At 37.4% G+C, this 15,871-nt stretch overlaps 2 protein-coding genes across 2 annotated transcripts in view; both read right to left on the reverse strand.

Annotated features, from left to right (window-relative positions):
• The window catches only part of DPY19L2 (dpy-19 like 2), a 94,723-nt gene extending 94,071 nt beyond the window's left edge, over positions 1-652 (reverse strand). The window contains exon 1 of the mRNA XM_041727509.1: positions 526-652. Within this exon, the coding sequence (XP_041583443.1) occupies positions 526-652 (127 nt within the window). The remainder of the gene's footprint in view (positions 1-525) is intronic.
• Positions 653-11,616: 10,964 nt separating this feature from the next.
• TBX20 (T-box transcription factor 20) overlaps positions 11,617-15,871 on the reverse strand; it is a 53,910-nt gene continuing 49,655 nt past the window's right edge. The window contains exon 8 of the mRNA XM_041728180.1: positions 11,617-15,488. Within this exon, the coding sequence (XP_041584114.1) occupies positions 15,148-15,488 (341 nt within the window). The 3' untranslated portion in view covers positions 11,617-15,147. The remainder of the gene's footprint in view (positions 15,489-15,871) is intronic.

Below are 15,871 nucleotides of genomic sequence, written 5' to 3' on the forward strand. Positions count from 1 at the left end.
CTTTTTTTAAAATTTTTATTTATTCATGAGAGACACAGAGAAAGAGAGAAGCAGAGACACAGGCAGAGGGAGAAGCAGGCTCCGTGCAAGGAGCAGGATGCGGGACTCGATCCCGGGTCTCCGGGATCACACCCCGGGCTGCAGGCGGCGCTAAAGCGCTGAGCCGTCCGGGCTGCCCTTAGCTGTGTTATTTTTACCAAAAGTTTGCACGTCTGCGAGCAATTGAAGAGGGGAGAGAGATCTTACTTGACAGGACCATAGAAGGAGAGCGAGGGGGAGGGGGGCTGCCTGGGTGGCTCAGCGGTTGAGCGCCTGCGTGATTCCAGAGTTCTGGGATCGAGCCCCGCGTCAGGCTCCCTGCAAGGAGCTGGCCTATGTCTCTACCTTCTCTCTGTGTCTCTCTTGAATAAATAAAATATTTATTTAAAAAGAGAGAGAGGGAAGAAAGGCGTGCGCCTCGCACTTTGGGAACAGCTCCCCCCCGCCCCCCGTGAACACTTGCATCGGACGTGACGTGTGTCTTGCATCGAGGGACGAGCCCAAGGCCATAGGCAGCTTGAGGCAGAGCGGGCTGAGCCAGGGCCTCAGGTTGGCACTCTGGGGTTGAGCGATACCGCGTTACCCCTTGGACGGCAGCATTAATTGAAGCCATTCTGGAAGCACGTGACCTTGAAATCAAAATTCCTTTTTATCGGCCAAAAAAAAAAAAAAAAAAGATTTGTTTAGGAATAGCAGTGAAAGGCAATGCAGGACGCGCAAGCTGTGGGCAAAACCACAGGCCAGGGGATCCCTGGGTGGCGCAGTGGTTTAGCGCCTGCCTTTGTCCAGGGCGCAATCCTGGGGTCCCGGGATCGAGTCCCACGTCTGGCTCCCGGTGCATGGAGCCTCTTCTCCCTCTGCCTGTGTCTCTGCCTCTCTCTCTCTCTATGTCTATCATGAATGAATGAATGAATGAATGAATGAATGAATGAATAAATAAATAAATAAATAAATAAAACACAGGCCAGTACAACAAAGGAGAGGAATTTAGGAGAAGGCGACGGTCGAGAGGGGTTATTCTGAACAAAGATCCATTGGAGAACCTTACAAGTGTAGAGTGATGAGGAGTTCCCATTGGCGGAGTTGCGGGCTTAAGTGGTTGTGGGAGGTAAAAAGTGCATCTCCTGCTAGAGCTTGTGATTGAGGAATTCTTTCTGGTTGAGGAGTGTTGGGTTGCGGGTCTGTAATTCGCCTCCAGTGATGTAGTGAGGGAGCGCCCCCTCCTGGCCTGTAGATTCCAGGAGAAATGAGGTTTCCCCTTCATTTTCACAAGCGGAGGTAGGTGTCCCAAGGGTGTTGCTAAGACAGACTCCCTGGGGCCTAGAGTCCTTGTGCTCAGGGCTCTCACCTTCCTAACCCAGACCCTACCTAGCCCAACAGTCACTGCGGAGCCAAACATGATGCCATAGCCCCCGGCAAAGATGGGCAGGGTTCAGGAACATCTTCCACGCCCTCTAGCCCCCCTGGAGGGCACAGAGCTTCCCTTCCCATCTGTCTCCTGTATCGGATTGAATTCCCTAATCCCCACATCCCCCATCTAATAACTAAGACTTATAATGGTCAGATTAATTTTCCTGATACAACATCCTTCAAAAATGTTCATAGTTTCCATAGCCCACAAATCCAATTGTAAACTCCTTGGCTTGCTCATCTGTGCCTTCAGTAATCTGCCCCAATCTGCCTTTTCAACTTTAGTTTTCCGCTTCTCTAGACTCAAATCTTCCAGTAATTTTCAGTAAGGTCCAGAGTCTGAAACTGCATAACCATCCCTTTACTCATACCAGAAAGCTATTATTCCCTAGTCCCTGGCTTTTTCATGCGTTTCTCGCTCCCATCTGAATCCTTTCACCTTCCAAGCCCCAGCCCACGTTCATTCCCCCTTCTCTAAAGGTCTAAAGCAACTGTTGTCCATAGTACTCATCTTGTTACTTATTTAAATTCGATTAAGTGCTATTATTCATTTGTTGTTTTGTAAGGTTTTTTTCAAAGAGCATTTCTACATTTCTGGCACTGTGTTTGCTGCTTAAATATTTTCTCGTTTACTTCATACAATACCTTTGTATAAATTAGAAAACTGAGAATCAAGGTTACGGTAATTTGCCCAAGTTTTAACAGCTAATAAATTGTCCAATGTGGAGTTTAAAATAAAAGGTATTTATGGGTGGTTGAAAAAAATGTTATTGAATAAATGGGCAAACTCAAAATACCTTATTTTATGTGTTATAATATTTTTGAGAACAATAAGTGGAACCCTGTGAATTTTTTTATCAGAGTTATATTAGATTCATATAATGAATGGGGTGGATTTGCATCTTTCTGTCTATATTAGAACATCTGCTTTGGGAACCTTTATTTTTCGTTCTATCTTTCAGTTTCCTTCATGACTGTTGATCTGTTTACATTGTCTATCTCTTCTTGAGTCCACTTGGGAAATTTATATTTTCCTATAGACATCTCAAGTTGCCTGAACTCTATACTCTGAGATTAATATGGCTATGTGTGCGTCTAAAAAAAAAAAAAGATTGCCTGATGAATCTGTTTATCCTTCAACTCTCTGTGATTTTAATAGATGTGTTTCTTTTAAGCTATATGTCATTGAACATTTTAAAGATAATCCAAGGGTCCTTGTTAATAAATTATTTAAGTGATTTCATACACTTTATGTTTTCATTTTCATGAGGCGTGGGTATTTTTGTGGGAAGGAAGGAGTGGCTGCTACTGGAATGTTGACCAGATGTCATTTGGGGCGCCATTTTCCTGTACAGGTCTGAACTGAACTTTCTGATTTTGGTTTCCTACCCTTCAGTGTATTTTGCCTTTTTCCTATACTACAGTTTTTGGTCAATTTGCTTCTTTCCGTCCTGGAATTTCTAGTTGCCTTTTGGATCACTCAGTGTACTAACAGAATAAAGCATATTCTTACCCCTGGCTTAGCCCTTGAAAGCACAAATCTGGTCACTTTTACCATTTAAAAAATAATTTTTATAAGAATGTTCATCGTATTATTATTTCTATCAGTGAAAATTAGAAATAATCTCAACATCAAATAATAAATTATAGAACACTCATGAAGTGAAGCATCTTTAAATTGACTAAAGTCATTTGAATGAACAATAATACAGAAAAATACTCATGATATAGTGTTTAAGATATAAGAAGCAGGATATATATGACTCTGGCTTACAGGTAAACACATAATTAACATTTTAAATCTTTCACATAGAGGACTCATACATTACTGTGTTGTGACCTCCAACTAGTAACTTAGCCACTCTACTATTTCTCATCTGAAAAATGCTAAAGCACCAAATACAAAATACATGCTTAATTTTAAAAACAATGTTCCTATATCTTGCTCTAGATTGACCATATTGAAAGTATACTGGTAAGTATTACTTACAATTAATATTTTGCTAACCTGGATTCTTTTTCATTAAATTGTATTTCTATGTCGTTCTATTAAACAGTAATATGAGTTCTAGGTTCATTAGTTAACTTAAAAAAAACTGAGAGATGGCAACATAAATAATCATGCATTTTCTTTTTAAGAAGAGGAATAGATTTGTATATGTGAAGGAAAACATGGCACTTAGTTTTATTCAGTTGAATACAATCAGGGCACATTTTCATCTTTATACAGCTTCCAACAGCAGTCACTTATTTTACCTAGTTATTTTGAACAGTTATTTGAGTTGTATTTTAGCTACATGCTTATTAATGACAATAACTTAAACCAGTATGCCTGTTACTTATTCTGTGATGAACTGACAATGAAAATAACACATTATAATTTGATATAATACAATATATTCTTGCATATTATTTCCTATTTAAAGTGAAGATGCCTCGTGATTTAGCAAATGATTTCTCTTACATAGAGATTTCTAATTCAGTTTGTATCTAAAACTCATCGGTTTTCTCTTTTATTAAAGCAATTGGTAACCCAACAAATGCAATGAAACAAAGTAACCAGCAGATGGCAATAATGACTTGTAAATCAGAATTTTTTAAACTAGGTAGTTTTAAAAAGAAAAAAATCATTGTTCTTATAATAAATCAGTTTACTAAATATGAAATGTAGGGAAATTCCAAATTCGATTCCACATAAAAATAATTATGTTGTATATTTTGTATATCAAATAAGTAAGATATCCATTATGGCTAACATTTGGTTTTTCAAATAATAATAGCTAGGTAAATTGAATCAAGTGATTTTTTAATGAAATCGAAATGTTTTAATTTTACACAAATCCAGAGATATAAATTGAAGTGGGTAGCTAAGTTACATCTATACCTAGCTTGGTTATATGGATCAGGAAAGAGAGGTAATTCAGTGAATATCATTTTGAAAAAGTTAAATTTTCTACTGTAATTTGATAACATACAAATTTCACTTTAATACTCTTCTGCATAAAAGATGAGTTTTTATCTGTGTTGTTTCACAGTTTCTTATACTTTTTTTCCTTTTGATGGTACAAGGAGTTGGGATTGATGTCAAATTGTGTATCTTTATCTTATCACCATTAGATAGTCCCAAAGATGGTAGCAAAGTTTTTAGGATCTCACAATTATGTCAACTGTAATTGAACTGCATATCCAAGATTCCTTAGAGCCATTTGATTTAGTAATTTTCTTCATTTAAATTAAGAAGTTTTAAAAAGGTGAACCAAAGGGGATTTATTTTTTATTTTTTGTAGGACTTCTATAAATTCATAAAGATGAAAAAAAATTATTTATTCATGTATCTCTTTTTATTTCCAAAAAAATAGGGTAACTGTATATATATGCTTCTTGGTGGCTATGTATTTTCTATATTTTCTTTTTCTTTCTTTTTTCTTTTTGGCTATGTATTTTCTAATTGTTCTGTTTTTATAAGTTAAAAGATCTTTTTAAATTCTTCTTCAGCAAGTTGCCTCCACTAAAAGAAATGTTTTTGCACATGTGTATTTTATAAAGCAACTACTTCGGTGTAAAACCATTACATACCTTGGACCGACTCATTTTTCAATAGTATTTTTGCTGCTATTGAATTACTTTATAGATCTTGCTTTAATTCTAGCTGGATGCAAGTGCTTTCTCATAGAAGAAAATGGAAAGTTATCAGGTTGCAGGGAAGCATACAGCTTGACTGTAAATGCATCTGTATGTTGTGCTTTGCATGAGGCTCCTCACCTGTGATTAGTTGGAGTTCCTAGGAGTTCTAGTCTACTTTCTGTACCCATGAGGGGCTTATTCTCCTTTTAAAATTAAGCTCCTTCTGCCACCCATACTCTGGCCAGTTGTTACCCAGGTCTATACTAGGTGAAATGAGATCTCTTTGACCTTGAAAAGCTTCATATAGGCATAGTTCATTCAAAGGAAGGAAGTTAATTGGGAAAATTCCTTCACCCACCCCCACACTAAATGGGGAGACTGCCTACTTGCATAATATATACACACTGATTTGAACAAAAAAGTGTTAAGTAATTGTTAAATGTCTTAACCAATATAGACACAACCACATACATATATGTATATATACCACACACCCCAAAATCTATTTTTCCATGAACTCAGTGACGATAGTTCCATGTACAAACTTCAATATACCAAGATTATTTTTATTCACTACCAAAGTAACTATTACAAGAATTACTACATTCACTATTAATAAGCAAAAGTCTTAGAAGAATGAATTCAAGAATTGTAGACTTATGTATAGGCAGATTAAATGCAAACATAGCAAAACAGCAATGATACATAAGGCATCTGTGTGCTATGCTTTATATCCCATAATAGATGATTTAAGCTTTAACTTTGATTACAACGTAAGGGTCTAGAAATATCACTGTACTGGGCCCAGGATGTTTTGGACAATTTAATTTACTTCTCTAGTTTTTATTTCCCTGACTGTGGAATAAGAACTATGGACTACATAGTCTTATTAAAGCTTTTTATTTGATTCTCCCTAGTATTTGCACCTACACTTAAGTAGTAGGAGAAATATGCCTCTTGAGCCATACAATGTTCTGTACCCAACTCTCTTCTTACCAGTTTCCCTTCTCTCCTCATTTGCATGTAGCTGCATTTGGATTCCATCCTGAGGGTCTTCCTGTCTGCGGTCTATCCCACAGGTTTATCCCCATCCTATACCCCATTTGCTACACCTCATTGCCAACCAGATGACTTAAGCCTATCTCTCTTTATCTAACGTGTTCAGCCCAGCCCCAGCCTGGCCTCCACTCCATCCCTGGCCTTTGCTCTGGTTCCTGCCTGACTCTACTCGCTGTCTAGTCTTTTAGTATAGTGGGCTTCATTGTTCCAATTTTCTAATTACTTCTGTCCTCTAGCAGAACTAAGTTGGAATCAGAATATAAGGGAAAAGAGTAAGTGAGTAATAAGTATTTACATCAAAACCACCAGACTCTTGCTTTTAGAGTCCTGCTTTCACATAGATATCGGCCTATCCCCAAAAGATAAATTCCCTCCTGCTCTTTGCCACAATCTAAACAGCTTCTTGAGACACCAGTGACAATTATATAATCCACAAACAGAAAATTTGTTGGGATATGCAGCTTTTATATTTCTTGATCAGGTTGTTTCCATGGGTTCAGTAAAAGGCAATGGAGGCTTTCAAAAATTTTCTTAAAATTTAGACATATTTGTTTGAGGGGCTAGCACAGTCTCAGTTATGAGTACAGACAGGATTTGAATCCTGGCTATCTCACCAGTCTAGGTTCCAGAGCACTTAATTTCTCTACACCTTAGGTTTTTCATACCTCAAATGGAAATACCTTGGAGAGCTATTGCATAGATTAAATAAAACAATATATATAAAGTGCGTAGATGTAGCAAATGTTCTCTAAAAGTAATTAATACCTTATCAAGGCTCTCTGTGGAGAGGGAATTATTTATATCATCTTCTGCCCCCCGCCCTAAGGGAGTCCAAAGAACTAGCTATAGTTCTTTCTAGAAAAGAAAAGGGGGGGGTGTAAAAGTAAATTAACATAAACAGAGGGCCTAAGGCCATAGAATGCTATCAAATAGGTAGTATTTATCTTCATTTTACAGATAAAAAAAATAAATGAGGCAAGGAGAAGATTCTAGAATGCCCACTCTTAACTCACAAGTGTGTAAGATTTATTCCCCTGAAAGTCCTCAAAGTTAACAAGTTGGGAACTACAAATAGAAATAAAAGATGTGCAGCATAGCTTTTAGTGTTTTAAAATAACAGCTATAGGGGACACCTGGATGGCTTAGTGGTTGAGAGTCTGCCTTTGCTCAGGTCATGCTCCCATGGTCCTGGAATCGAGTCCTGCACCAGGCTTTCTGCAGGGAGCCTGCTTCTCCCTCTGCCTGTGTCTCTGCCCCTCTCTCTGTGTGTGTATCTCATGAATAAATAAATAAATAATCTTAGAAAATAAATAACAGCTATAATTCACATATCATAGAAGACATTCTTTTAAAGTATAGAACTCAGTCACTTTAGTGTATTCACAAGGCTGTGCAACCATCACTAATAGTTCCATGTTTCCACTACTCCTAAAAGAGACTCCCTTCTCCATCGGCAATAATTCTCATTCCTCTTTCCTTCTAGCCGCTTGGTAACCACTAATCTGCCTTCTATCTCTATGAATATACCCATGCTAGATATTTCACAAAAATGGAATCATACAATATGTGGTTCTTTGTGTCTGGCTTCTTTTACCATGTTTTCAAGGCTCATCTATGTCATAATATTTATCAGTACTTCATTTCTTTCTGTAGCTAAATATTCCATTATATAAATAAGCCAAATTTTATACATTCACCAGTTGATGAACTTTCGGGTTGTTTCCACTGCTGCCATGAATATTCACACACAAGTTTTTGTGTGGACAGATGTTTTCATTTCTCCTCGGTGTATACCCAGGAATGGAATTCCTGGGCTGAATGGTAACTCTATGTTTAACCTGTTGATGAACTGCCAGGCTGTTTTCCAAAATGGTGTACCATTTTCTCAATGCCAAGGTACAAAGTTTATTTTCTGGACTCTATTGTTTGTTAATCTACTTGTCTATTATTTCACCAATACCCAACTGTCTTTATTACTTTAGCTCTATAATAAGTTTTAAAGTCAGGTACTGTTAGCCTCCAACTTTGTTCTTCAGTATTTTGTTGGCTACTCTAGGTCTCTTGCCTTTCCATATAAACTCTAGATTCAGTTAGTTGATAGCCAGCAAACTTGCTGGGATTTTGATTGGAACTATATTGAATCTATAGATCAAGTGGAAAAGAACTCACATCTTGACAATATTGAGTCTACCTATCTACAAACATGGAGTATCTATTTATTTAGATTTATTTAGATCTTCTTTGAATTGTTTCATCAGAGTTTTGTAGTTTTTCTCATATAGATCTTATACCTTATATACCTCATATAAATACATAAATATTTTATGTTTAGACCTCAGTATTTTCTTTTCCCGTTTTGAGTGCTGATATAAATGGTGTTATATTTTTAATTTCAAATTTCAGTTGTTCATTGCTGATATATGGGAAAGCAATTTACTTATTTAATCTTGCATCCCACAACCTTGATATACTTTATTAGTTCTATGAGTTTTTTGTTGGAAGCATGTTACTGTTCTATGTGTGTTTTTTTAAATGATTTTATTTATTCATGAGACACAGAGAGAGAGAGAGAGAGAATGAGAGAGAGGCAGAGACACAGGCAGAGGGAGAAGCAGGCTCCATGCAGGAAGCCCGATGTGGGACTCAGCCCTGAGACTCCGGGATCACGCCCTGGGCCAAAGGCAGATGCTCAACTGTTGAGCCACCCAGGCTCTCTTGTTATATGTTTAAAAAAAAAAAAAAATCAGTTACGACTGAGAAAGAAAAAAATCCTTTAAGTTGTAAACAACTGGCTGGCTTGGTTGGTAGAGAATGTGACTTGATCTTGGGGTCATGAGTTCAAGCCCTATGTTGGGTATAGAGCTTAAATAAATACATAAGTTTATTATTAAAAGCAAAAACAGAAAAGCCTGTAAGCAACTGAACAAGCGAACTCAGTTGTATTGTGAATGAGCAACATAACCATGCAGGAGGATAAAAAAGAAACTGATCTAAGTAACTGCAAAACCTGTGATTTGACTATATTCCCTTAGCCGGGTGGGGTGGCAAGGAACAACTGCCAACAACTGCTTATATACATTGCATATATATTCCCAATTCTGTTGGCTGAGAGGGCCTGGACAAACATACCCCAGTGAGCACATCTGGCACCCAAATTTTGGTTTCTAATATAGTTCCCCAACTAAAAAGAATCCAGACTCCTTGGAGAAATGGCTGGTTCCAGAAAAGGTACAAGGTGAGCCTAAAACATGTTATGCCAGAAACTGAAGTGCAAAACAACAAAAAACAATTAGAGCATGTCAAAAGGATAGAGGAGCCACCTTAAGGGGCTCCGGATGACCAAATATGGGGTGATTTGAACATTAGGATAACTAAGAATAGTACTAAATTATAACATTGAAAAACAGGAACTCTTTAGCCATGAAAGTCACAGTACGGCTGAGGAACTATACCTGCTTAAAGGGCTGAAGCAGTATGATGACTGCAGGCAAGATGTGATCCTGAACTGGGTCTGTACTGAAGGAGGAAATATGCTACAAAGGACTTCACTAGGTCATTTGACAAAACTGGAATACACAGGGTGGATCACAGTATTTCACCACTGTTACATTTCCCAAGTTACTAACTCTCCTGTGGCTATTTAATGGAGTCATCTAGGTTTTAGGAAGTACTCTTTGAATGACTTCGGGATAGTGGGGCATGGTATGTAAAACTTACTCTCAAATGGAAGAACACAATTTGTATATATTATGTGTGTAGGGGAGTGGTGCATGCATTACCTCAGTGTGAATGCAAAAGATAAATCAAATGCGGCACAAAGTTAACAATAGATGAACCTTGGTAAAGAGGATACAGTGTTTTTTTATACTATCCTTGCAAGTTTTCTGTAAGCTTGGGACTATTCCAAATAAAAGGTTTTTAAAAGGTTGGTGTTTGGCATGCACAAAAAATGAAGGATAATGGAGCAAACTTCTGAAAACAGAAGGTATGATAACGTCATATATTCTGAAGGACTGTCATGTGGAAGGATTAAGACTGAATTTGGCTAATCTTATTTTGTATTAGCCTGCCTCGTGTAATATCATTACAGTACATCCAAGAGTTCAGGGCTGGAAAGAGAGGTAGTTCTTTAAGTTTTATGGAGTCTTCAGTATCATTCTGTGCAGAGAGGTGAAAAGTCCCATGATTCTAAGAGTTCATCGGGTGGAGTAAATGAGTGAAAGGGACAGGTGTAGGAAAATGGGAACTAGTGGGGACTTGAGAGCAATGTCTTCTCTAGAGGCTTCCAAATACAATTAAAGACAAAACCAGACTCTGTACAGTAATCCCGTTAGCAGTGTCTAGGGGTGTTGGGGTGCCCAGCTATGACCCCTAATCTTACCTAATCCTTTTTTTCCAGGTGAACAAACAGGTACCAAAATTCACAAAGCAAGTGTGTAAGATAATGAAAGGTGTAAATGTGTGCATATATATCAAAACACACCATTTTTAATGAAAGAAATTAATATCCACACATTTGTACTTCTGTACAATTTTGGGTATTATATAATTTTAAGCTGTTTACAAATAACATGTAATGCTTCAAATATTACATAATGTCGATAATACATTTCTAGCAGAAATAAATATATTGCACTTAAAAAGAACTTCATTAGATGTTACTTCATAGTATTAGGCTTATAACTTCTTTTTTCATAAAACATTTCCCATGCCCTTCCCCCCACCCCCAACACACACACTTCATTACAGTGACTGTTCTCACGCAATTCATTAAGCAAATGAACACAGCAAACAATAGAACTGTGATAGAGTCTACTAAAGAGGCTATATCCAATTTTATCCTTTTGGAAATAAAAGACGTTCTTTTAGGTTTCTGAAAATAAGGAAAAAAAACTAAATACATATTTTAATGTATCAGAAGTAAAATACAACATATTGTATTTTTTGTCCAGATGTATTATTTTACCAATCTTTTAATTGTATTATTATCAGGGGAGGGGATTGGAATTGAGGGAGAGAATAAGAAGGGCCAGAAAATACTTATGGATTATCTGCCTATCAAATATTTATAAATGAACCTTTGCATATTTAAGCATGCTAAAAAAAAGATAAATATTAGAATATTTTATAACTGGCATGGAATATCAGTGAAGAAATTATTTTATATTTTCTAAAGGTTTAAGAATTTGTAATCTTCCCATTGCTTATTATGTCCTTGCATTCTGAAATAATATAAAAACATGTAAAATCCATCCTCTACCAAGCTGTCTAAAGGAGCCACCTGATAATCTTTTCTGTCCAGTGCTTTATTTCCTTCTACTCTAGATTAGGGTATAATATAGTTTTGTTTGTAACAGTTACCAATTCCATACATGTTTAATAATGAAAACAGCATCCTTATTTTGTCAATGTAAAACTGAGTAAAAATATTGTTTTTCTTGCAGTATGTGACTCTGCACATTACATAACTGGATTTTTTTGAACTTTAGTTGCTGAGTCATGGGTAAGCTTGACTGCATACTTAGTGGGGTGACAAAGTCATTCTATGCATTTTATTTGAAGCTCATTTTTTCGATATAATTCAGCTAAATATTATCAAGACAGCCTGAAAAACTAGCATGAAATTTAGAAATGGTTAAATATACTAACATCTATCTGAAAAATTCATAGGAAGTATGGGAATGGGGATCCTCTTCTTCTAAAAATACTTTTTTCTTGGGCTTTTGGAGAGTGTCCTCTTTCTTTTTTTGCACAGGAGTCTAGGGATATTGTGGCTGGAGAAGTGCAAAGGCAGATATGAATGAGAGTGAGGGAGGGGAGATCTTGGAACACCCCACAAGTTCATGTAACTACTATAGTACAGCCCCACACAGGGGTTTTTTTTCTTATTATCTTTTAATACCTCCCATCCTGTGCCCCTCTACTAGGAATAACAAAAATTCAAAAGGGCCAGCAGTACAACCTAAATTCATTAATGTAGAACTTGCAACCTAATAATTTGTGATAAAATGTCGACACAAGATGGATATACTTTACCTATATACTGCTAAGAGTGGACAAAGGAGGGGGAAGAGTTAGTAAGTAAAAGAAATAACTGACCTTATTCAGCATTATTGATAAATGTTTTAAAAACAAATCAGGCATGCAGAACCTACTAAGATATGAATTAATCCCTTCAGGTTAGGTAAACCAGCTCTGGAACAGCCTCTTTTTAGCAGCACTGCATGTTAGCCATATTTTCTGATACTGTAATATACTTTGATGGGGGGAACCCTGAATTTCTTCCAAATATACTGTCACTCATGCTCTTTAATCATTCAATTGGCTTTCCCACCAACTATCTAGTTTTTGCAATTGCTTTTGGTAGGACAGGCTTTTGACTTTAGAATCTTAAATACTCAAAGAGATTATTAAGTAAGAATCAAGAACCAGAATAGCTTAGAAAGACTCGGATTAGAGTAAATTTCTAGCCTTGGTTCTCATGGCTAGGGTGAACTTTGATCAGGTTAAGCTCCATGTACCTTGTGCTTCTTACTTCTGGTTCAAATAATGCCAAGTACTTCAAAAATATATCTAATTTAGAATTTCAGGTGTTCTTCCCGAAGAGCATGCTTTGGTATCTTAGTCTTTGTTTTCCTCTAAACACTCTACTTATTTTTAGTCTTACATTGCTGAATTACAAAATCAAGTTTTGAAGTCAGGAAATACTGGTGTAAAACCATATTTAACCAAAAACATACAAACCTACTTTAAGACATGTCAGTTGGGAAAAGTGTCTGAATAATATTAAAATGATCCTTTCATTCTCATTGAGAAGAAAATTCAGATACAGATTCACTTTAGTAGACCAGTAATTTACCAGAATATTGAGTAACATCATGTTAAATAGCATCTAGTTTTGTTATTCCTGCTGTAAGCAGCAGTATTGCGTATTACGAGGAGCACTGGCAACAGGCTATTAAGTAACAAATCCCTATCCTAAGCTCTAGGATGGATATTTAAACTCTTTTAAAGAAACACATTTATGCTGTGTTTGAAAACAAACTACCTGTGGATACTATAGCATAACGTGCAAGAAGTTAGAAATTGGCCTACAGTGTCTGCCATAGGACTTCAAGATGCTTGGTTAGCACAGCTGATGCTTCTCCATAAGAAAACTATGGGACACAGTGGAGAAAAAAATTGCAAAGTCCAACAACAATGGCATCACACAGACAGGCTATGCCATTATGCCTCGTCTCATAGACTAGAAATGCCCCAGAAAGGCGTTTGATATGGAAAAGCCTAACAGAACAACCAAATAAAATCCCATGCAGTTTGATGTGAAAAGTATATTGCATTTACTCCCACCTCTACTCTCAGCAGTGACATCTCCCATTTCTTTTAACAGATTCAATACTTTTGCAGTCAGGACAAAGTAGATACAACATTTAAATTAGGCTAACATAGAGTTTTGGGGAACTTTGTAAAGATGACAGGTTATATCTTATAGCTAGAACATATTATATTTTAATGTTGAAGGACTACAAACTTTACTAAATTTCTGTTGTTAGGGACACAAACTGTTGCAAAATGTCAAACATACTACCCTGACTGTCAATGCTTAGATATATGTTGCCCCCCCCCCAAATATAGAGATTATATATCACTAAAATATCATTAATTACTAGACACTAAAGGAAGGCTTAAGAAGACATTAAGGACACAAAATAAAGAGGATAAATGCTTTAGACTGATTTACAATAAAGCAAGCACTGCCAGTGTTTCAGTCAGGGGTCACTGAGTTGACACAGGATTTTAGATAATGGACTAGAAAAATAGTAAAGGAGTCACCGAATGGAACAGTAAAAGAAGAACACATAACTCCTTGTGAGCATATATTAAATGGTGGCTATGTGGGCATTCAGAATGTCATTCACGAATCCTTGTCAATCAGTGAGAGGTAACAGCTAATCTAATAACAAAGCAGATTTATCAAAAATGAGAATTTGGCCCAGGGCATTTTACCATCCAAAAGGTCTCCCAAAGCTGAAGTAAAAATGAAAGGGTCTTTGGTATCCCTGGCAGAGAAATTCCTTTCAGAACAGGGCAGCTGTCTTGTTATTGCAGACTGAGAGAAAGTCCCCTGTGTCGTCACCGAGAAGCTTGAGAAGTGTTCCTCAGCAAGTCAGTCATAGTGCACTTAGAATGCAGCCCAAAAAAATAAAACCTCTGTTTCACCACGTAACACACAGAGCCTCTGGCTTCAAAACTGTATCTAGAAAGTTTTTCCTACATAAATGGCAAGTAATTGTGAAAAAGAAAATTAGAAGAAAGAAGACAAGACTGGGAAACAGAGCTTGTCAGGTACTGGCCCTTCAGTATTACAAAAAGAACTTTGGAAAGTCATTACCGCCTATTCATCCACAAAATAGGATGCTTTAGCATCATCTCAGCCCCTTCCTCAGCAAACTAATACAAAGGAAAAACTAAACATGCTTAAGCTACAGCACTACAAATATTTCTCTATTGGCTCTCATTTTCTACAGAGAGAAATGGACTTAAGTTAGTCATTATGCATTACAGTTGGTATGTTATATATATTGCCTCTTTGAAGATTCTTTTAACCTGTGGAAAGCAGAAAGAAAACCTCTACATGTTGATTTTATACATTACTGCACTGACACTGCATTTTTAACCGCTAGGTATAATGCACCTTAAAATTCATCTGCTTTGTGTTATTCAATTTCCTGGACAAGTTAGTATCCTATTGGTTGCAGGACTTAGGCTGGCTAAGAACTTTATACTGATTCTCTCTCGAACCCAAGAGCTGTCCCCAAACTAGACATGACTCCTGGTCTGTGGTGTACTCCCTCAGCGGTAGGTTCTATTGTGAGTCCAGCTCTCCTCTTTAATAGGTCCCATGTCTCCTGGAGAGCTCCTGCTCCAACACCCCACATCCCACCCACCCAACCCTGTCCCATATTTCCATACCCATTTGCACATTCTGGATCTGGATTTTCCTAGGTTTAGAAGTCATACAAATGGTGTCATCACAGCAGAGGAATGGCGCAGTCCTTGGATAGCAGCATAGGGACCCTGCTGGAAGTAGTGATGGTACCGGGGCATGTGGAATGAGGGGAACGTCGGGCCACTACCCTGCATGGAGCTGGCAATGGCCGATGGTGTCAGAGGCATCCCAAGTCGGCTATATGGTGGCAATGAACCCTGGATAGGGTGAGGAATGGGTGTTGCTATGGATGCTGTGCTGGTGCCAAGAGCAGTCAGGGACTGGGGGTGCTGAAAGCCAGGAAAACTGGATGAAGATGATACCCAGGAGCTGAGAGACAAATTATCAGACGTTGTAAAGGCTGACCCTGAAAGGAAAAACAACTCATTAGACTAGAAACTACTTCAGTGTGCAAATCAAGAATTACATTATCTGTAAGGACTGATTTATTTTTTAAAATATATAATAGATTGACAATTTAAAAAGATAGCATGTCAACCTTTCCAGATATCATTTGTACCATATATGGAAGAGAGAATTTACTAAATAGAAAAAGACTTAGCTCATTCGATGGCCTACATACCCCCAGAGAATGGCCAAAACACTAGTACCCTGACTGAGAGTAATAACTGGATTCCCTATAAAAAATAGCAAAAGGGATTATAGGGGAAAGGAGAGAAAATGAGTGGGAAAAATCAGAGAGGGTGATGAAACATGAGAGACTCTTAACTCTGGGAAACGAACAAGGGG

This window comes from Vulpes lagopus, chromosome 13 (assembly GCF_018345385.1).
Source record: "Vulpes lagopus strain Blue_001 chromosome 13, ASM1834538v1, whole genome shotgun sequence".
NCBI lineage: Eukaryota > Metazoa > Chordata > Mammalia > Carnivora > Canidae > Vulpes > Vulpes lagopus.